The sequence below is a fragment of the Poecile atricapillus genome, chromosome W, assembly GCF_030490865.1.
Source record: "Poecile atricapillus isolate bPoeAtr1 chromosome W, bPoeAtr1.hap1, whole genome shotgun sequence".
NCBI classification, from domain to species: Eukaryota; Metazoa; Chordata; class Aves; order Passeriformes; family Paridae; genus Poecile; species Poecile atricapillus.
Genome location: NC_081288.1, coordinates 102,267,158 through 102,290,501, shown reverse-complemented (window position 1 = coordinate 102,290,501; position 23,344 = coordinate 102,267,158). Strand labels below are relative to the sequence as shown.

Genomic DNA, 23,344 nt, shown 5'->3' with positions numbered 1-23,344 from the left:
GCATGGCTAGCACATTGAGGGAGCAAACAGCTCTTGTGCAGGCACATCCTGCAGCAGAGCAGGAGATTGCAGCAAACAGTGAGTTTCTAAAGGCAGGGTAACCCCAGGAAAGCATCAAGACCCATGTGAAACTTGAACAAGAGCAGCTGACTCAGCATGGGCAGGGCCAGGAGTGACAGCAGCTGATTTAAGCTCAGTCTAACTGTCACTCACAGAGGTGAACAGCTCAGGTGCAGAAGCCCTCAGGGAGCACGAGAGACCAGGAGCACAGCAAACAGAGGGGGCAAACAGGACATGGCATATCAGCCAAGGTGGGACGCAGCAGTTTGCATGGCAGTTGACAAGGAAGGGCTCCTCTCCATAGGAGGACCAACACAGTAGCAGTACCAGAGAGCAGCAAATAGGAGCAGCAGTTAACGCCAAGGGGCAAAGGAAGCCCCTTCTTTCCCAGTCTTACTAGTGTGAGCTCCCAATGATATGGTGATGACACTGTAGAGCTCATTCCCCAGTGGCTGTTGGAATTGCTGCACTGGTGACAGACCTGACAATAGATGCAGCTCTGCAGGCCTCATTGTAAGGAGTGCCTGATGCCTGTCTGGGAAGCTGGGGTTGTCATCTCCTCTGCAGGTGTGTCCCTGTCAAGGAGCTATGTCACCAGGTCAAGGAGTTATGTGAGGAAGCAAGCAGACTGCACAGCATTCATGAAAATGAGAAAAAGATAGGATAGTCTCAGAGACCCTACAGACTCCAGAGTTTCAGCCCCCCTATACATTGGAGATACATGCAGGCTCTGCACCATGTCTCAAGAAATCCAAAGTCAAAAGAAGGCTGGGAACTAACCACTCTGTACAAGGAGGAATGCTCTTGTTCCTCCTGAAGACTTGCTATTAATAAACAGGTTTAGTGCTCTCCAAACCAAGGAGGAGCTGGGTAAGGCTTCAAGCAAAGCAGTAATATCTTAGTTCTGAGATCTTGCAGGAAAAAAGAAGCTTGGGAAGCAGCTGAAAATAAGCCATTTGTCAGACTCCAGAGCAAAGGACTACAAACTTTCTTAGGGTATGGCCAGATGGTATCAGTTATGGATTGACAATTACAGAGTACTGGCAAAACCCTTGTACAGTCCCCCACTTAAAAATACTTAGTATGAACTCCCAAGAGTCAGAGGGCCTTTGAAGCCCTAAAAGAACCTTAATGACAACCCCTGCATTGTGACTCTCACATTTGAACCAAACCATTTGAGTTATTTGGGCATGAAAGGATGCACCTGGCACTAGGGGTACTGGTGCAGCATTTGGGGTCATAGAAGCAAGCCTGTCCAAACAATTGGACAATGTGAGTAAAGGATGACCCAGATACCTGAGAGCAGTGGTAGCTGCAGAGAAACACAAAAGCTGATATATGCCCAACATGGTAATAGCTGGAACAAAAAAGAAGACATTTGTTTTCACCAGCAGGATGCTGAAATATCAGCTTGCCCTATTGGAGCAGGACAATGTTGAGCTGCTTAAGGTAATGATTACTTTAAACCCAGTCATGTTTCTCCAGGCTTCAGAAGAAGCCCAGAGACCTTTGTACCATGACTGCCTGGTAACCATTGGATAAGTGTGTTCTGTCAGACTGGATCTCAAGAGCAATCCCATCCAGGACCAGGAACTGCACCTATACACTGATGGAAGCAGCATGGTACGAAATGGAAAACAGGCTGGGTATGCAGTGGGAACCTCAACCCAGACAATAGAAGCCCAGGCTTTACCTTTTAACACATCAGCACAAAAAGCAAAAGTAATTACAAGTGTTAGAAACCACTGAAAGAGTAAACAGATGGGCTGATTTAAAATGTTTTTGGAATAATACACACCCATGAAACCATATGGAAGGAAAGGGGATTGTTATGGGCACAGAAGCCTCTTATTAAGTACAAAAAAAAAATTATTCAACTACTACAGAGTGTGCAAAACTCAGAAGTGGCCCTTGTAAAGTCCATCAGTTTGGAAACTCCCCAGTTAATACAGGGAATCGACTAGCTGACTAAACAACTAAAGAGGTTGCTGAAAAAGGTATCCTTGCACTAACACCTAGTAAAAAGTTGAATGTCTGGGAACAAAAAACAAATTACAGTAATCAGGACAGGCAGCCCCATCATTAGAAGCTATGGGAAATCCCAGCAGGTAATTGGTAACCTCATGTGGGCAGGTAATTGTACCTCCACAATTAATGTATAAGATAACAGAACTAAAACATCAGGAAACACATTAGGAAATAGAGAATATGGTAACTAGTTTATCAAGGAACATAGTAAGCACAAAGATGACAGAAATTAATAGATCAGTTGTTGAAAAATATGTGATTTGTTTTGCAAAATAATCCCAAGGATGGAAGAAGGCTGCCTCCAGGGCTAGTGAAACATGAGAATTCACTAGGTGATTGGAAAAACTGAATTTGCAGAACTGCCTAGGCAGAATAGGGACTGGTACATTTTGGTATTGGTAGATACTTCTTCTGGATGGCCAGAGGCTTTCCCATGTTGCACCAACAAGGCAAGGGAAGTCTCAAAAATTTTGCTGAAATTAATATTTAATAGAACTGGAACTAACTCTTAAGTCTTAAAAGGCACAACATTGTCAACACATTATTGTGGCTAGACTTGCCTGTACATCCTTTCTGACCAGGAGATACAGTGTGCATCAGAACCTGGAATTTTGGAGCAATCCAGGAGAAGTAGAAGGGACCATATCAAGTCCTCCGGGTAACCTACACTGCACTGAAGATAAAAGGAATTGAACCCTGACTTCATTACATGCAGGTAAAACCAGCAATCACACATTAAACACAGCAGAAACAAGACTGACTAATACCTTGGAGGTTTTTCATAGAAATCCTACAGTTTTAAGGTATAGAATATGATTTTCTAGGGGCATACTATTTATTAGACCTAGATGAAGCTGATAAATAACTGCATATTTATAATAATAATGGAAGCTATGATCTTAAATTATTGGAAGGGGAATATGGTCCTAAAGTCAGATTATAGAACATAATTTCTATAACAGCTTGTTTACCAATACCAACCTCTGCAGAAAATCCAGTTCCATGGGGAACTTTAGTCAGCAATTTGACAAAAATGTGGGAACACGTGAGAAGGATACGAAAACTATAGTGGGATTGAATATAAAAATCCATCTTTACTCGTCAAACATTTACCTTTAGGAACAGACTAGCTATACACAATTTGACTTTGCAAACGGAAGCTTTAGCAAATACAACTCAATTGGGGTTTGCCAAAATAAATGACCAATTGCAAGGCACGACTAAAATGACCTTGTAAAACAGATTGGCTTTAGATCTATTACTACTACATGAACATGGAGTATGTGGATACTTAAATTTAAACAACAATATTTGTTGTGTGCACATTTTGAATGTGACTGCTAAATTGGATGATCAGATAGAGAGGATAAAATCAGTTGCTGCATCTAGCAGAAAATTAAGGACAAAATTAGAAAGTAACTGGTTAAATAAAATATTTAAAGGATTTGGATTTTCTCTGAGTAGTTGGTTGGCCTCAATTTTGCAAAGCATAATTGTGATCATAGCAATAATTGTGATTATGATGTTTGCTTTAAGCTGCATAAAAAAGCATAATTGCTAATACACTGCAAGAAACTTCTATGATGTTATTAAAAATCAAAGTGAGGTTTATGAAAGCTTGAAAAGACAAGCTTCACAAGCCTCAAAGTATAGATGCTACCTGTGAAGCAGGGAGCACGGTACCTGTGGAAATTGCAGGCTACATAGCTTTCTCAGTCTTGCCTGGGAAAGTAGCCTGGGAATTCATAAGGAGAAATTAAAACAATCCCCAGAGATAGAGAGCAGCCTTGCAGGTGCTGTTTGTCAGTTTCTTGTTTTCTTGCAAGAGAAAGTCGAGGGGTGGTGAACCCCACTGACCAATGATGGTGATGTGTTAATTTACTAACCAATAAGAGTTTTCTTTTCTGTACTTTCCACTTATCGATCTATAAAAAAGACCTGAAGTAATAAACCGAGGAGAAACTTCTCCAGTTCGACTCCACAAGAAAGTCTGTGTCGTTCTTTTCGCCGTTCCAAATAGAGCGACATCAAAGGGGGAAACATTACCAGATGAAAAATTGTCTACATCTGATGAGCAAACACAATGCTTGTTCTCCAAAACCCACTGACCTATGAACTGCACAATGCCCATTGTGTAAGAAGGAGAACTGGAAGTTCACCAGTCCCAATGCCCCACTAACTCAACCAGGTCAGGTGCTACATTGGGGTCCCAAATCACTAGAGACCACCAAAGAGACCCCCCCAGGAAAAAAGAACACGTGTAAAGGGGAAGGAAAATATGTTAATGATTTCGGGAAAATTATTACCATATGTATGCTTATTCTGGGACAATCAATGAATATGTATGTAAAACACAGTATATAAACAGGGCCTTTCCTGTACTCAACTTGTACAATATTTTGGAGGAGCTATCCCCTCGTGCATCTGGCTGAATAAAGAATGCCTGCCTCTTAATGATACATTTGTGTTGAGTTTTTTATTTTACCAAATTTTTGGTAACAGAATGATGTGTTGCTTGACCTCATACTAACAAACAGGGAAGGCCTTTTTGTAGATATAAAGGTTTGGGGCAGCCTTGGCTGTAGTGACCATGAGATTGATGAGTTCAGTGTCATGCGAGGAGGAAGCAGAGCAGCAAGTAAGATTGTAAGCATGGACTCCAGAAGAGCTAACTTTAGCCTCTTCAGGAGTCTTCTTGGAAGAATCCCATGGGAACAAGTCCTGCAGGGAAGGAGTCCAAGAGACTTGGTCAATATTCAAGCACCACTTCCTCCCGGCTCAAGAATGGTACATCCCAATGAGCAAGAAATCAGGCAAAGGGGACCCAAGCAAAAGCAAGAAACACACAGCAGATGGAAGCAGGGTCAGGCCACTTGGACTGAATATAGAGGTTGTCAGAGTAAGTAGAAATGAGACAAGGAAGGCCAAGGCCCATCTGGAATTAAATCTGGCCAAGGATGTCAAGGACGAAAAGAAGGGCTTCTTCCAATACATCAGTAACAAAAAGAAAACTAAGGATAATGTGGGACCATTAGTAAATGGAGAGGGGACCATGGTGACAGAGGATGCCGAGAAGGCAAAATTACTGAACGCCTTCTTTGCATCAGTCTTCACCAAAAAGACCAGCCCTCAGGGGTCTCTGACCCAGGAGACCAGGGTAAAGGAATGTTGGAAGGAAGACCTTCCCCTGGTCAAGGAGGATTGGGTCAGAGAACACCTAAACAAACTTGACATCCACAAGTCCATGGGCTGTGATGGGATTCATCCACGAGTGCTAAAAGAGCTGATGGACACCAGAGTGAGGCTGCTCACAATCATCTTTGAAAGGTGGTGATCAGGAGAGGTGCCTGAGGACTGGAAGAAAGCAAATGTCACTCCAGTCTTCACAAAAGGCAAGCAAGATGATCCAGGGAGCTACCAGCCAGTCAGCCTCACCTCAATCCCTGGAAAGGTGATTCCTCATACTGGAGGCCATCTCTATCCACATGGATGACAAGGTGATCAGGAGTAGTCAGCATGCATTTACTAAAAGGAAATCATGGCTTGACCAACCTGATTGCCTTCTACAATGAAACAACTACATGGATGGATGAGGGAAGAGCAGTGGATATTGTCTACCTCGACTTCAGCAAGGCTTTTGGCACTCTCACATCCTCATAGGCGAACTCAGAAAGTGTGGACTGGATGAATGGACAGACAAGTGCATTGAGAACTGGCTGAATGGCAGATCCCAGAGGGTCGTAATCAGTGGCACAGGGTCTAGTTGGAGGCCTGTCACTAGTGGTATCCCCCAAGGTTCAATACTGGGCCCAGTACTGATTACCTTGTTCACCAATAACTTGGATGAAGGGGTAGATGTCTCCTTAGCAAGTTTGCTGACAACACAAAGCTGGGAGGAGTGGCCAATACCTGAGTGTTGTGCAGGCATTCAGAAGGACCTCGACAGGTTGGAGAGATGGGCAGAGAAGAACTGTCTGAAATTCAACAAAGGTAAATGCAGGGACCTGCACCTGGGGAAGAATAACCTTAGGCCCTGGTACAGGCTGGGGGTGACCTGCTGGAAAGCAGCTCTGCAGAAGGACCTGGGGGTCCTGGTGGACAACAAACTGTCCATGAACCAGCAGTGCCCTTGTAGCCAAGAAGGCAAATGGGATCCTGGGGTGCATTAAGAAGAGCATTGCCAGCAGGTCAAGGGAGGTGGTCCTGCCCTTCTACTCAGGCCTGGTGTGGCTGCATCTGGAGTGCTGTGTCCCATTCTGGGCTCCTCAGTACAAGAGAGACATGGAGCTCCTGGAGTGGGTCCAGTGGAGGGTGCCAAAGATGATTAAGGGACTGGAGCATCTCTCTTATGAGGGAAGGCTGAAGGAGCTGGGCCTGTTCAGCCTTAAGAAGAGACAACTGAGAGGGGACCTCATCAATGTGTATCTATATCTGAAGAGAGGATCAAGAGGACAGATCAGGTTCTTCTCAGTGGTGCCAAGCAATAGGATGAGAGGCAATGAGCAGAAACTGATGCACAGGAAGTTCCACCTGAACATGAGAAAGAACTTCTTTCCTGTGCAGGTGACTGAGCACTGGAACAGATTGCCCAGAGGTTATAGAGTCTCCCTCACTGGAGATATTCAAGACTGTCTGAATGCAATTCTGTGCCATGTGCTCTGGGATAACTCTGCTTGAGCAGGGAGGTTGGACTAGATGATCGACTACAGTCTCTTCTAACTTCAACTGTTCTGTGACTCTGCCCCCCTGCTCTGCTCTTGTGAGACCCCACCTGGAGTACTGCATCCAGTTCTAGGACACTCAAAATAAGGATGTAGACCTGCTGATGCAAGCCCAGCAGGGAGCTGATCAGAGGGCTGGAGCACCTCTCCTATGAAGACAGGCTGAGAGAGCTGGGGCTGTTCAGCCTAGAAAAGGCTCTAGGGCGATCTTAAAATAGCCTTCCTGTACCTAAAGGGTGCCTACAAGAAAGCCAGAGAGGGGACTTTTTACAAGTACATGTAGTGATAAGACATGGGGGAATGGCTTCAAACTGAATGAGGGTAGATTTAGATTGGATATTGGGAAAAAATTATTTATTGTGAAGGTGGTGAGGCACTGGCATAGGTTGCCCAGAGCAGTTGTGGATGTTTCATCCATGGAAGTATCCAAGGCCAGGCAGGATGAGGCTCTGAGCAACCTGGTCTAGTGGAAGGTGTCCCTGTCCATGTGTATTGGGTTTGCATGGCCTGGTTTTGGTAGCAGAGGGGCTACAGGGGTGGCTTCTGTGAGAAGCTTCTAGAGGCTTCCTCCATGTTTGGCAGAGCCAATCCCTGGCAGCTCCAAAGACGGATGCACTGCTGGTCAAGGCTGGCCCAATTAGAAATGGTGGTAATGCCTCCGTGATAACATATCTAGGAAGAAAGGTTATTGCGCAGATGTAATTGCAGACAGAGAAGAGTGGGGTGAGAATATGAGAAGAAAAACTATGGAGACATCAAGGTCAGTGGAGAAGGATGGGGAGGAGGAGCTCCAGGCACCAGAGCTGAGATTCCTCTACATCCCATGGGTGAAGACCATAGTGAAGCAGGCTGTCCTCCTGCAGCCTGTGGAGATCAATGGGGATGCAGAGATCCACCTGCAGCCCATGGAGGACACCCATGCCAGAGCAGATGGATGCCTGAGAGGAGGCTGTGACCTCATGGGAGGCCCATGGAGAGAGACAACCTTGCTGGAACAGCCTGCCCTTGGAGGACTGCACCCCACGGAAGAGTGATTCACGCTGTAGCAGTTTGAGGAGGGCTTTGTCTCCTTGCACTGCTGGGGTAGGAGGTAGAGCTGGAAAGAAGGGAGGGGTGGGGAGAAGGTGTTTTTTTAAGGGTTCATTTTACTTCTCATTGTCCTGCTCTGATTTTGTTAGTAATAAATTCAATTCATAGTCTAATTAGAGCCTATTTTGCCCACAATGGTATTTGATGAATGATCTCTCCCAGTCCTTAACTCATGAACTCTTTGTTAAATTTTCACTCCTCTGGCTGGCTGCAGAGGGGAGTGAGAGAGCAGCTTTGGTGGGTGCCTGGCATTCAGCCAGGGTCAACCCACTACACCATGGCTGGGAGGTTTGGAATGATCTTTAAGGTCCTTTCCAACCCAAATAATTTTGATTTCTGGTGGGCTAAACACAAGAGTCTGCCTGCTCAGTGCCACTGGTGTTTTCAAATGGGCACTGGTTTGAAAAGCATCACAGCTAAATTGTAAAGCCTATGAACTAAGTACCAGTTCAGGTAGTTTTCCAGCACATTTAACCCCAACTTCAGTCTGCCCTGCAAAAGCAAATGAGAACAGCTAGCTCATTATCTAACCTATTTTCTCTGCCCTCCAAAGACGGTCAAGATGTCTGATGTGAGCATTTATCCTTCCAACACGATCAGAGATAGGTGATGATTTTAATGCCAGAAGTTAGACTGAAAAGTAGATTCTTTTATTCACAGACAGGCTGTTTCTACAGTGCAACTGAAAAAGCAGGGATGTCTCAAACCCAAACCACCCCAATTCCACAGACTGTTCATGACTTTGTTCCAGCTTCTCTTCATAGAAGGCTTCACAATTACTTCTCACCTCTATCTATGCAAACACTGCTACAAAGTCAAACTTCAGAGGCTCTATGCATGAGAATCTTCATCTACTTTCTAGCATATTAAAGCAATCACATAACAGGATTCTTGGCAGCAGTGCTATTGCTAGTCTCCACTTAAGAGTAGCAGAACTGCTACTGTTCCTGCATGTAGCACAACACCCACCCAAGATGTCACTGTAGACTCAGCTCAGGAAAGCCTGATGCTGCTTCTTCCCACAATCTCCCTCTCCCCAGGTTCCCTAAGATGGAACAACATGATATTTTCAGTCCATTACATGAAAATACCATATGAAGTTTGCATTTACCCGAGTCACAGCCCAAACAGGAATGTGCAGAGGTTCTGAATTTTATTATTGTCCTGGTTCTGGCCAGGACAGGGTACCACCTCACATCATGCAGGGGGCAGGAGTGGGTTCCTTTTGGTCGGGTAGCGTGAAGCGAGCAGTCGGGAATAATGTCATGTTCTGTATGGTGAGCACTCACGTGTGAATTATTCACCTGTTCTGTACACTGTTATTAATACTGTCCGTTTTCTTACCTCATTGTTGTTTCCAGTAAATTGTTCTTATCTCAACCCGTGATCTTTACCTTTTGTGCCTCCAGTTCTCCTCTCCATCCTGCCACAGGGGAGGGGGGACTGAGCAAGCAACATGTGGTTTGGAGTGTTGCAGTGGGAACACTAAGTTGGGGAATACCATTCCTAAACCATGACAACTATTATTTTTCAAGCTGACTAGGCAAAAATCTGTTGGAAACCCTTACCTGTACAAGTTCCTGGAGTTCTCTCTTTACATCTTCTAGACCACCAATATCTTCCCAGGTAACTTGTGGCACCTCCACCACAGTCTCCCTAAGAGCAGAAGGGTTGCTCTGGCTCAGAGCCCACTGTCGTTAGAAGAAACATCATTATATCAATTCTAACATTTTATGTTCAGTTGCTTCGGATAAGCAATTAGACATTGAACACAAAAGAAAGAAGGGCACTCCTGCATTACCCTGAAGTCATCCATGGTCACAGCCAGCGAGTTCATCACTTCAGCATCGATGGTTTCATCTTCTAGGTCTATGAGATCCATCTTCTTTCTGATAGCCTGAAGAGCAGCTTCTGAGCAAAGAGCAGCCAAGTCAGCACCAACATGGCCATGGGTCTCGTTTGCCACCTGAAAGCAGAGCATTGACTAGGACTCTCAGGAATACAAGCAAGCATTCTGCAAGGGCAATGCATGCTCTGGTCCCTCATTCAGAAGTGCAACAAAACTCTGAAGGACAGAAACATTAGTGCTTTGCTGCAAATTCAAGATAAGTGCTATCACATTTAGCAGCCAAAGACACTGCTGTTCCACATCCTACTTGAGAACAAAGTTGCAACTGGAATAGATAGTGTGCAGAAAGATAACCCTGAGGACTGCAGTTCTTCATTCAGGACAGAGATTAGATCCATCCAGTATTACCACAATGTTCAGCCAGCTCTGTGAGTGCTGTTTCAGGCTTGCTTTATTTTTAAAGAGAATGCCACAGCAAACAAACACAGGACAGTGGCAAGGCACTTCCAGACTGGACTGATACACATTTGTTTCACTTAGCCACAGCATTCTTAACTAGCAAGTAAGAATTTTTGGTCACTGGTAATCTAGTTAGAAGAAAGTCCAGAGATCACATATTTGCCCAGATTCATGCTGTCCTAAATGAGCAGAGACAAGCTTTCCTAATAGCATACTACTCACCTGTTCCAGATCCACATCATCAGCCAGTTTCATATTTTTTGTGTGAATCTGCAGGATCTCCAGGCGCCCGGTGGCATCTGGGATACCAATATCCACCTCTCTGTCAAAACGACCTAGGGAGTACAAGCACACATTGAGTTGCTGATTCTGCAAACTAAGGGAGCTGCAGTTTCTGCCTTCCTCTGACACAGGACCATGATGACAAGCCACAAACAATTTCAGAAAATGCCAGAACTTTGTGTTTCTCTGCAGCATCAATCAGCACAGTAGCAGAGTCAGATCAGAGAAGGCAGAAAGGCTTATAGCCATTTAGGGAAACTGAGACTACTGCATTAAGTAGAGTTCAGGATTATATAAACACAGAGGACTTCTGTTTTTTTCCAAGCCTCATTTATAGGAAAATATGCTATCCTAACCAACACACCATGGGATAGTTTTATTTATTCCTACCTTTGTGTCCACAAATATTGAGAGATTAAAATTTTCAGAACTTTCACAGAGGTAGCCAAGTGGTAACAAACATGAACTGCCCCAATATCTGGGGAGGCTAGAAACTCATATATTACTGCAATATTAACTCGGGCATGTACATCTAAAATTTTCTTCTAGCTATAGCTGTACATTCAAATACCTCACTAGACATTTAAGAGGCCATTTTTCCTGCAAATTTGACTTTACCAACTGGTCATACAACAGACATTCATTTACACTGCAAAGTTTTGAAAACCTGAATCTCAGAAACTGCCAGATTTCTCATTGATAGCAGATAAATGGGACAATTCAGAGCCTCCTGCAACCTGAGGCACAAACAACCCCTTAAGCATTTAGTCCTGAAATAGCCTCACGTAATTGATGCAGTGAAAAAATGTGCTACCCTCTAAGTATTCCATTATTTCTACAAGTTCTAATCTAATAAAGCACAAAATATACTAAAGGCTGAAATCTAGAAATTAATTTCAACAAGTAGCTTGAGAGAAGCTTATATAACACATAAGATGTTTAATATTAATTTCTACTCAGTCTTTCCTAGGCCTCTGAAGCATAGTCCATAACAAAGTATCTGATACACAAAAAAAGAGATGGCAATCATGGTTACCAAATCGCCTGAGAGCTGGGTCAATGCTGTTAGGTCTGTTGGTGGCTGCCATAACAATCACATGTGCTCTCTGTTTCAGTCCATCCATAAGAGTCAGCAGCTGAGACACAATGCGACGTTCCACCTCTCCGTGTGTCTGTGGAGAAAGTAATAATTAGACCAAAAGCTCTAAAACACAGCACAGGAGCTAGTACTGCACCAAAGCAGGCAGATACAACAGACAACAGCTGTTAAGGAACATTGTGAACTACATCAGATTCTTCTGATACCCAAATTCTGACATCCAACTGCTTTCAAGCATTAAGTTAAATACTGCTTTACCCTGTAGTCAAATGAAGAGATTCATGCCAGCTGCTACCAAAAAGGATGTACTTCTTTACCTTCTAAAGGCTTTCTTTACCTTCTCTCTTTTAGGAGCAATGGCATCCAGTTCATCAATGAAGATGATGGCAGGAGCATTCTTCTCTGCTTCTTCAAAGGCTTTCCTCAGGTTGCTCTCAGACTCACCAGCCAGTTTGCTCATGATCTCAGGACCTAAAAAAATAGCAACTGTGGCACCCAGAAGAGAGGCAGCTAGCCCCAAAAACATGCAGCTGAATTTTTTTTAGTACAAGGTTCACATGTATCTATATTTCAAGCCAAAGCAAATACTATCAACCAAGTTCATTAAATTTGCATCTGAACAGGCAAGACCAGCATGCAGAATTACTTACTATCATCATTTCAGCGTTTTCAGTTTACTCTAACAGAATGCAACACTAGCCAATGAGCTACCATTAGCTGCCTCTTCCCTTACCCTATTTCGCACTTGGTGAACTTCTCTGTAATGTGCCATCACACACAGTTAATGCTCACGAGGAAAGCAGTCAAATTATATGGTGACAAATTATCAGGGTAGGGAAAGAAAAAGATGTAAGATACCAAAGCTGTCTATAGCATGCATTACATAGTTATACATTTACCTCTGTAAGATTTTATAAATGAGTTCAAAAAAAACACAACTGTTGGGAGGAATGGGCTAAAAAGTAAAACACTGGTGAGTGCTCAAGTGACCTTGCAGCTGGAAATAACCCTTGATAAGCCTGTGTGAACAGTAGCCAGTGATCCCCTGGAATGAACTAACAGTGCCCATGTCTCTGCTTATGTGCCCCTGTCCAGGTATTGCTTCAGGGATCCCTCAGTTAGTGAGGTAATGGAAATAAATTTACTCTGTGTTTTAGCCATGGGTTTGTGGTTGCCCTGGCTGCCTGTCTGTATTGACTCACACACCAACTAACCAACCAACCAAAAACAACAACAAGCCATCATGAAAAAAAACAACATCCCAAACCCCATCTCCTCTCAAAGAATAAATAATAAAAATGTGTAAGCACATTAATCCCAGAAGGAAGGGCAGCATTCTTCTGAGATCTCCTACAATTGCTGAACAGTAGTGCAGGCTCACAGATTTATTCTGTTTTTACAGATTTTCCATCATGCTGAAGGGAGTGGTAATGAAGAAAAAGTATGCTTCTAAAGGATCCAAGAAAAAGAAAGCTGACCTTTGGAAGTGCAAGGCTGCCAGCTGACTGAAGCAGGCCAACTGCAGTGACACTGGTATGAGCAAGTACTAAGAATGTTTTGTTACAAGTAACTCGCCAATTCATACCAGCTTCATCTACAACACTGCAGCTCCATGCTTGGGACTAACACACAGAGAATGCATCACTAACTCTGACAATGTTATTTTTATTATGCAATAGAAATACAAGTGTCTAAAGAAATGTCCGGCTCATTAGTATGCAGCAACACCTTCCACATACTTAGAAAGTATATGACAAGGACAACATATGGTTAAAAACAGTCCATTTATATCTGATATCTTGAGATATAAATTAAGTCACTTCCCTACTGCTACTCACTGCTATACTGTGCTATATACTTCTTTGCTTTCACCTTCATGGGTCTAAGTGATTGAAATCAGAGAAGAAAAGCATCACTCTAAGTACAAATGTTCAGTTATTCCAACACTGAATGTAAAATGGCACGGAAAAGCACAGAGGAAAAGTCACAGTCTGATCCTTACAGGACATAAACCAGTATCCACCTCTGCTACAGGTGAAGAGTGATCAATAGGAGGTTCTGTCACTTGTAGCTAAGTCCAAAGGTACTCATAGTTTGCAGGATAGTTCCTCACAATTAATGTTATATGAAACAGAACATGTCTTGTGCTTTACTTGAGAGAAAAACAAATCCACAGCAAATCAGCTTATTTTCTGAATGGAACATACTGGCAGCAACAGAAACAATCATCCTGCACCCATATTCATAGAATAATCTCACCACTCCCAGCTCTGCCCTCACCAACATATATGAACACTAAGCCAGACAGACTCCAGGTCCCTGTATTGCAAAGCTGTCTTTCCAACAAGCCAGCTACAAAATAATCAAGCTTAAGGGAAGTGCCACTACAGACACTTCCACACAAATGGCTTCCAAGTGTCCCCAGATGCACACTTCAAAGAGGTAAGGAAGGATGTCAGGGAGACAGTGTGGCTCTACAAGCCCTATTAACATCATTCCTTACCATAAGATGGTCAAATGAGCACACAGCAGATCTGGGGCCAAAGCAGCCACAAAACTTACCATTGATCAGGAAGAAGAAAGCCCCCGTTTCATTGGCCACTGCTCGGGCAATCAGTGTTTTACCAGTGCCAGGAGGACCATACAGCAGGATCCCACGTGGAGGCTGAGGACAAAGGCAAGGGATTTAAGTGGTGAATATCTGAATGCCTAAGTAGATTCACATCAAATCTGTAAGCATTTGATAAAGCCAGTCTGAAATTGTGATGCAATCTCATGCAACAGCTGCCATGTCAGCATTGCTATCAACACTCTTACTACTTCACACAACACACAACAAAAACCTTGCCAGTAACTGGCAGTGCTGATTCAAAGCATCCCTCTGCTTTGCAAGTTGTCAGTACTTTAATCTGTGTCCAAAACATGTAAGGAAATACTTTCCTAATACCAGCATTTAAAAAACCCCAAACATAAGCAAACCAACACCCCCCCCTCAAACCCTAAATTACTTATTCCCCTCCCAATACCTCATGAACCTCTGATATCAAGACATCTTCAAGGGCAAGCCCACTCATCCACCTGGTGCACATGGGGACATACCTTCACCCCTATGGCCTTGAAGAGAGCAGGGTGTCGGAGAGGAAGTTCCACCATCTCTTTGATTTGAGCCAGCTGCTTCCGGCAGCCACCAATGTCATCATAGCCCACTTCATTCAGTGATTCCTCTTCATCCTACCCAGGAGGAAATACATTAAACATCCGAGTTAAAACACTAGCTCAACAATCCATCCTGGTCTACAGAACCCAGGTTTTTGCTCATTGCCATTTCTTTGATGTGTTGAGACTCATTTTCAAGTCTTCCTGGTGTCTTCTACAATTGTTTCTTAGCTCTCTCTTCCCAGATATGCAGAGGGAAATTCCTCACTGAAGGAATGACAGCCTCTGCTGCCAGGGCCCCTATAGACTAGTGCAAAACAAGTTGTGTGACCCTCTGATTTGGCTAGCAAAGATAAAGACAATGAAGCCCAGTATAAAATATATTTATTCCTTAAACTCTAAGTGGCATTTCTAACTACCTGACATACCCTAGCTACCATACAGTTCTCCAACATAGTGTTTTCTCTTGGGATTGACTCAACAGAAAATGTTACAATCCAGATGTGCAGATAAGACCACCTGTAACCAACTCTTTCAGTATAGTTCTACAGCATCCATTCATCTGGCTGTCCAAATTTCTACTGGCCTTAGTTATCTGTAACATTAGGCCATGCTAAAATAAAATAACACAGCCTGGAATCTCAGAGGGGCTCAGTCTGAGTCTCACAAACTGGAACTGCTACACTTCAAGCAGGTTGCTCAGGGTCTAGCCCTATCAAGTGCTGAAGGTCTCCAGGTCTGGAAGTTCCTGCCCTCTCCAGGCCTTGTTCCGGGGTTTGGAGAAACCTTTTTCCATTGGGAATTTTCCTTGATCCAGCTTGTCTTATTGCTTCTAGTCCTGTCCCTAGGTGCAGCTCTTGGGAGAGCCTGATTATCCACACCTTCCCATCAGGCAGTTGCCAGTATCCCTGATCCTTTGCCTTCCCTTCTCCGTGCTGCATCAACCCACTCCCAGCTGTTCCTCATTCATTCTAACCTCCAGCTCCCTCATCAATTTTGGTGGCCTTGGCTGAACTTACTCCTATTTGTCTCTGTTGCGTCCTGAAGAACCCAAACTGGACTCATATAGTGCCCAGACACAGCTTCACAAGTGTCAAATAGAGGTGAATTTTTCAAAAGGCAGAACTAACTACAAACTAAGACTCACCCTGATCTGCAGGCAGTAAAAAGGCACTTACTTTATGAAGCATGCAACCACCTTAGCCCATTTCTGAGATTTCCTATTCTGTAACAGTAAGGTCACCAAGACCTGACAGACAATCCACTCAGGCTGCCTCAAGCTTGGGTCACTCAAGGCTAGATGCCTTAAGGGACTGGGAGGAAAAAAGAAAAAAAAAATCCATAATTTAGATTTCAAATTGCTCACTGAAAAAAGTACCAATTGCTTTCTTTTCACATGGCATGAAATTTAGCAACATTGTAAGTTTCTCTGCTATATATCAAGGGAACTTTGGAATTAAAAGATGAATCTAAGTCCAGCATGAGATATATGGAAGCAGATGCGAAAGAGCTGCTGCCAAAGTATGGCATCTCATCAGTAAACCTATGCACTGATGCTATCTCCACATATGAAGAAGGATACTGGAAGCACATTTCTCTATCATCAGCAGCAGTTCATCTCCTGAAACCAGAGGTTTTAATCATTACATTCGATACACAAAATGCCAAAACAGGAACTGCAAACACTGATGCTCTTAAGGAGTGTCACTAAAACAGATTTCAGACAGAGGGGATTCAGTAGAACTGCACATCAGGATTCTGCTCACCTCTCTTTTGATGGGCTCTCCCTCACAATGGATCACTGTGTCCGGAGCCACTATGCAGTATGGGCTTGGATCTGTCTCCACCACTTTGAACTCCACTGCACGCATCCCTCCACGCACCAAAAAGATGTCACCTATAAAACTCCACATTTCAGTAGCCTGCTGCAAAATGTCAACCCTTGTACTACCAGCAGCCCCAGAGGACAAGGAAGTGGGTTACACACGTATACACTGCCAGCATTTTTAACACTGCTCTGCATTTTAAATTCAAGAGCTGCATGTACTGTGACCACTTGAGCACCATCAAATTTCATGGAGAAACAATCAGCAAACAAAACCAGCAAACAATAAAAAATATTCTGCCTAAATACAAAACACAAAGGCAAGGAATCATGTTTCTCTTCCATCCAGTTTCAATTTAACATTTCTAAAAATAGCAAAAAGCCTTGACTTAATCTAAATTAATTTTGAAGTTATTATAACTAGACTGGTTGTCTCCAGAAACAGAATAATATATGATACTGCACTATGAATCCTAGGTAAACTGGACTGCAGAAGCTGGATAAAATCAACCTGTGTATATATTGTATTAGGACCTACTTGTTCCAGCAGAAGAGCTACTAGCACAACTCTAAATGTATATTTGTTTTTTATGCACTTTCCCAGTTATTAATTAAATTACTTTGGAAAAAGTGCATTTAGTCAGGGTGCCAGCTAGTATATCTAACCCATTGATTAATACGTGGGCAACTCCCCAATCCCATCAAGTGGGAGGAACTCAGGAGAAAAATCTCATTAAACTGAGTTCTACCTAAGCCTTTTCTGATGTCCTCTCATCCCACGTAGCAAAAAAACACAGGAGAATATCCTGGTGTTGTCTGGGATAGGAGTCAATTTTCTTCTCAATAGCTGGTAAAATGCTGTGTTTTAGATTCAGTATGAGAATAATGCTGATAAAACATTGATGTTTTGGCTGTTGCTGAGCAGTGTTTACCCTGAGACAAGGGCATTTCAGTGTCTCATGCTCTGCCAGTGAGGAGCTGCACAAAAGAAACCAGGAGGGAGCATAGCTGTGACAGTTGATCTGAACTGGCCAAAGGGATATTCCACACCATAGAATGTCATGCCCAGAATATAAACTGGGGTGAATTGGCCAGGAGCCACATATTGCAGCTCAAGGATGGGCTGGGCATCAGTCAGTGGGTGGTGAGCAATTGTACTGTGCATCACTTGTATCTCTTGGGTTTTATTCCTCCCTCCCTCCCTCTCTCTCCAATTATTGTAAGTATTATTATAATTAATATTATTAAACTGTTTTTATCTCAACCCATGAATTTTATTTTTTTCCAATCCTCCTCTCCACTGGGAAGGAGGGCGGAGGTGTGAGCGAGCAGCTGCATGGTACTTAGTTGCTAGCTGTGATTAAACCATAACAGAGAACTATCAAGCTGCTCTACCATCCAGCAAGAGATATCACTCTTTCTTCTGAAGTTTAGGAAAAAATTAAATCCACAACAGCAAAATCTTACTCTACGGTTTCAGGCTAATGCTCCATAGAGATCTGTGCAAGCTTCCAGAAATTCTTTTTATTTGGTATCAGGACTAGCTCACATTCACTGCCATCATGACTTCAATAACAGGTGCTATTACCTTTCCTGATGGGTCTGTAAGCTTCCAGGAAATACGGCTTGAGATAGACCTCAAACAGATTCCCTGTGATCCCTTCTACTGTGTCATCAATTGGTAACACATGGATACGTTTGCCATATTTCACATCTGGACAAGGCTGGATGCTGCAACAGAAGAAAATTCCAGTTAACCATATCATACTGGACTTAAACCCAAGTTTGGGAAAGGCGGTGATGTCCCTTTTCAAGCCAGTATAAATGCCAGAAAGGACCCTCCAAAGCCCTGGTGAGACTTCCCACATGCATAAGAATGCTGACAAGGCAAAAATCATGTTCATCAAAGAGCTAGTCTTTGTGGAGGAAGGGCAGTCTTCCAAAAGGCTTCCTCCTTGGAGATCTGTCCCCTAAGATAAGACAAAACTTCTTAGTCATGGTGACTAAGCTGTGAACCCCTTCCTGCTTTGGGATCCCATGTTATCTCCTTGTAAACTATTGGTCATTTTACCCCAGTCTTAGATCATTGGTCCCTTTCCCAATTCTCCTCTTCCCTATAAAAACCCGATCTTTTGCCCAGTTCAGTGGATGCAACTGTCACTGGCCCCCTTCACTGAAGCCTGCCAATAAAGGACTCCGCGGAATGCTACACGGCCTCCCGTCTCTCGTCTACGCATTGGCTGGGGTAACCCATGAGTGGAGCTGAGCTGATTACTACAAGAGCTGAAATCACTTCTAAAAGAGCTGTTCACTTGAAGCCTCAGAACACTCGCAGGGGTTACCCTGGCTGGAAACTGCTGAGACCCCCTGGACAACTGTTCCTTGCGGGACCCTTACCTGGGACAGTCAGTGGCAGTGCCAGGGGTCAGACAGACCTCCGGACCAGCCACTGAGTCTTCACAACACATGCTTTCCTTCACTCCTCTCAGCCCTATCCAAAACTGCTGGGGGGTTTCATACTATCTTCCCTGCTCCGCTCTTCTGTAGCTCCCCTTTGCTGTCCCCAAGATACATTCACAAGTTACTAATGCATCCTCAAGACCTGTAAGAATCCTGAGCTAACTTTTCTTTCAACACATGCTCCTGCACCTGGGTCAGGGCAAGCCCAAACACAAGTACAGGCTGGGTGGAGTATGGATTGACAGCAGCCCTGCTGAGAAGGACTTTGGGGTGTTGATGAACAAGAAGCTTGATATGACTTGGTAACGTTCAGTTGCATCCCAGAAACCAACTGTGTCATGGACTGTCGCAGACAGGTAAGAGAGACACAATGTATCGCTCGCAGGGATCTTTGAGTTAGTTATGTTAAACTGTTGTGCCCCATTGGTGTTCCCCCCTGCTGTCCCACCCCGATACAGGTATCTCGGGCTCCCCCCCGCCCCTCTCCTCCCCTATAAATATCCCGGGTTTTCCCCTGTTCGGGAGATTAGCTGTTGCTGGCTCCCTTCGCCAAAGCTCTGCCTGAATAAAGGTTTGTGCTTTAGCGGAACGCTGGACCAGCTTTCTCGTCCCTGCTTCCCGTGTCACCTGCCTACCGCCGCTGAGCTGACCTGGAATCACTCGCCTGCCCGAAGCCGCACACATGCGCTTCGGCCCAGCCCTTTTCAGGGCTGCTTCTCTAGAGAAGTCGCGGCGCTCCGGCCTTTCCGTCGCCGCGGCAACTGGCGCCCGATCACGGGGCATTCAAAAGAGCCCTGAAGAAGCGTCCGCCTGCAGTTCTAGCTGTGAGGCGCGCCGCCGCTCGAGCCGCCGCCCCTCGAGGAAGCTTGCTTGCGTTGTAGCAAGAGGCGATCCAAGAGGCTGCGACCGGGACCCTTGCTGACCATCTGGGGCAAGGAAAAGCCCCTGAGGACCGGCCACCAGGTGACCACCCACCCAGCAGTTTTTTTTTTGCCCGCCTGCATCTGCCGAAGAGAAATTGTAAGTCAATCCCGTGAAGGGATTTTTTGGGCTTTTTTCTTTTTCTTTGCTGTTTTACTGCTGGGTGGGGAGTGAAAAAGGATGGGGAACCAGTCCTCTGGATCGAGGCTGACCCCACCTGAGAGGGACTTTTATATCCAAGTTGTAAGCACCCTAAAAGCGGGAAATTTTCAGTTTTCTAAAGGGGATTTAAAGAGATTTATTCATTGGGTTTTTAAACATTTTAAGATTAATTCAGATTCTGCTAAATCAGGAATTTTTTGGGATAATGTGGGAAGAAAGTTATATACAGTTCAAGCTAAAGGGGATTTTTCTGTTGCAAAGTTTTTTCCTGTGTTTCAAAATATTATTTTCTCATTGGAAAAAGAGGGAAAAAAAGAAGAGGGAGTTTTGGGTCCCCAGTTGAACCCCCCAACCCCGTCAACCTCTCCAAGTGTCCCCAAACCCTCTTCCCTATCTGAGAGCCAGTCGGCGGGTGGACGTTGCCCCCAGGCATAGGGCTGCTGCCGTCTCCCTGACACCTCCCCACCGTCTCTCTACCCTTACCAGGGCGGCAATGGCCATGCCGCTCTGGGTCTTTCCTCTAACCTCTCTCTCATGCCCTCACACCCGGTTGTGTCCCCCCCAGTTCCTAGCATTAGCACAGATGGCACCGGCAGTGTGGCCAGCCCCGCCATTTTGTCCCACTCCCACCCCGGTTTTCCCGCCCTCGATGCCCAAAATGGCCACTTTCCCGCCTCTACCCCTTCTCTTCCTGCCACGTCCTGTTCCTCCTCCCCCCCCATTGCATCGCTGGGTGTAACCACGTCAGGCCCCACCCCATCCATCGGGAAACCCCTCCCCATCGCAGACCCTGGTCCTGCCCCTTCGTGCCGGGGCCCCGCCCCCGGCGGTGCGCCCGCTCCAGGGTCCCAGTGCCCCGGAGGTCGGGACGGCTCCGGCCGGAGCAGGGCCATCTCGCCTTCCCCACCCGGCCACAAAAGGGCCAACTCTAGGCACCCGAGCCGGCCCCACGCTGCCACCAACTGCCCCCTATCTCCACTAGGAGATGAGAGCAGTGAATCTTCTTATTCAGATTCTGAGTATGAAGACCCCTGGGCTGAGGTGCAGAGGGAAGCCACACGAGCGGGGAACTCAGCTCTGTCCCGGAAAATACTTGCCTTTCCGGTAATAATGAGGAGAGACGAGGCAGGGGCACAAGTTGCCGCATGGGAATCCCTCCACTATAGGGAACTGCAGGAACTTCGTAAAGCTGCCGAGGAACATGGCAGGGGTTCACATTTTTTTAAACACTTGCTGGAAGCCTCCTTTTCTGCCCATGTCATGGTCCCGCATGACATCAAGAATATTATGAACTGCCTTCTCTCCCCAGCAGAGTACATGTTATGGGAGAGGCAGTGGAAAAAACATTTAAAGCAATTGGCAGATGTTTATGCTAAAGATGCTAACAGACCTAATTTTACTTTAGAGCAATGTCATGGGGTAGCTTCACCTTTAAGACAGAGTAAAAAGAGGGGAAGTTGAAGCTACTGGTGGCTGATGGGAGTTTTTCCTCCTGACCAATTATCAGTCATTTCCAAGAATTGACAGCAGATCTGACCATTAAAAAGTGAATTCAACTTGTAAACACCTCCTTAAAAAGTACACTCAGAGCTCTCTCGGGCTCTTTGGTTTCCAGCTTTTGAGAGGTAACAAGCTCTGTCTTGGCTTTCCCCCCCCCCCTCCCAGGCCGGAACAAGGCCGCAGGGAAGGGCGGGGGGGGGGAGGAGAAGGAAGCAGAGCCTGGCAGCTTAGTTCAGTTTTCAAGGTCTGCGGCTGGACTGAAACCTGACACTATGAACTTTTGCAGCTTTCTTAAAACTTTTGATTCTTTTACTACCTAGATAAACAAACAGATTACTCCTTTTTCTTAGAAAGGACAAAGAAAGAGAGACAATCAACATATAAGACATCATAAACTATCAAAAACAGTGAAGAAAAGAATTAAGTTTAAATAAGAAAGAGAGAGAAAGAAGTGCTTGCTGCTGAAATATCTTTCTGTTACAGCTATGGAGATGGACAATAGTTTAAAAGACTCCTTTAATTCATGACTAGAGTATGGGAGGAATAGAATATTCAAAGTGTGGACTTCAGAGAAAAAGAAAGTGGTTGTGATACTGTGAGTTGCTGGAACTTACGAGTGAAGTTAAGATTTTAAAGCCTTAAAGGAGCCAAGGAGATGGCTGTTTTCCAGGAAGGCTCACAGAAACAAATGAAGAAGATTTCTACCTTTGAATAACTTATCCTTAAAATAACATCCTTGGATTCATTTGACCCATGCACACCTCAGAGTAGTGTGGGATGGGAGGAGTGGACTCTAGAAACTCTATAGATTGGCAGAAAGAGACTTCTGTTTCTCTACAGGGACTGATGAAAAGACTCTAGAAATTGAGACTGTTTTTGACCACCAAGATTCTAAAATTTTTTGTCTCTATGTTGTTATGTGTACAAAGAAATAATCGAGTAGTAAGAAGTAAAAGGGTTTTCTGAAAGTTTATTCTGGTATTTCTTATTCTTGTAGTTTGTTAATAAACTGTCTTTATTCCTTTTAAGTTTTAAGCCTGTTTTGCTCTTATTTTAATCCATATCTCACAACAAAAAAATAAGTAATTTTTGTTACTAGTTTAAAACCACGACAAGCAATTAGCAGGAGAAGGAGATTTCCAAAAGCCCCGAGATCAGGCCCGGGATCTGTCTGAAGCAGCTTTACAAGATATAGCTAATGCTGCTAAGATATCTCTTTTTACCACCCCTGATGATAAAGTGCTAACGCAGTGCTTCACCAATATTAAGCAAGGGGCAACTGAGTCTTTTATTAAGTATATTGATAAGTTAAAAGTGGCCATTGAAAAGCAGATAGAGAGCCCTCAGGTGCAAAAGGAATTATTAGTAAAAATAGCAATGGCCAATGCTAATCAGGAGTGCAAAGCAGTTTTGCAAGCCCTCCCACTGGACCCCGAACCAACCATAGATCAGATGGTTGAAGCCTGCTCCAAACACTCCTCTGCCTCAAGTGAGAATACAGTGGCACTTGCAGTGGCTAAGGGGATGGCAGAAGGGATATCTGGAGCTTATACTGCAGACCCCAATACAAGTCGTTGTTTTAATTGTGGCGAGCCTGGACATTTTTTCAAAGACTGTCCGGAGAGACATTCCATACAACCACCTGCCCACCAACGGTTACCGAGACAGAACTGGCATTCGGAAAACTTCAAACAGAGCGCAGAACAGCCCCGTGCTTCGACATCAAATCAAAT

The 23,344-nt window shown here is 44.5% G+C and overlaps 1 protein-coding gene across 2 annotated transcripts in view; it reads right to left on the bottom strand.

Annotated features, from left to right (window-relative positions):
• The window catches only part of LOC131591975 (transitional endoplasmic reticulum ATPase), a 71,681-nt gene that overhangs the window by 11,746 nt on the left and 36,591 nt on the right, over window positions 1–23,344 (bottom strand). For both annotated transcript variants that reach the window (XM_058863142.1, XM_058863143.1), the window contains 9 exons: window positions 18,157–18,299; window positions 16,510–16,640; window positions 14,687–14,818; window positions 14,150–14,252; window positions 11,925–12,058; window positions 11,525–11,660; window positions 10,429–10,541; window positions 9,700–9,864; window positions 9,467–9,589 (listed from right to left, as the gene is read on the bottom strand). In XM_058863142.1, the coding sequence (XP_058719125.1) occupies window positions 9,467–9,589; window positions 9,700–9,864; window positions 10,429–10,541; window positions 11,525–11,660; window positions 11,925–12,058; window positions 14,150–14,252; window positions 14,687–14,818; window positions 16,510–16,640; window positions 18,157–18,299 (1,180 nt within the window). The remainder of the gene's footprint in view (window positions 1–9,466; window positions 9,590–9,699; window positions 9,865–10,428; window positions 10,542–11,524; window positions 11,661–11,924; window positions 12,059–14,149; window positions 14,253–14,686; window positions 14,819–16,509; window positions 16,641–18,156; window positions 18,300–23,344) is intronic.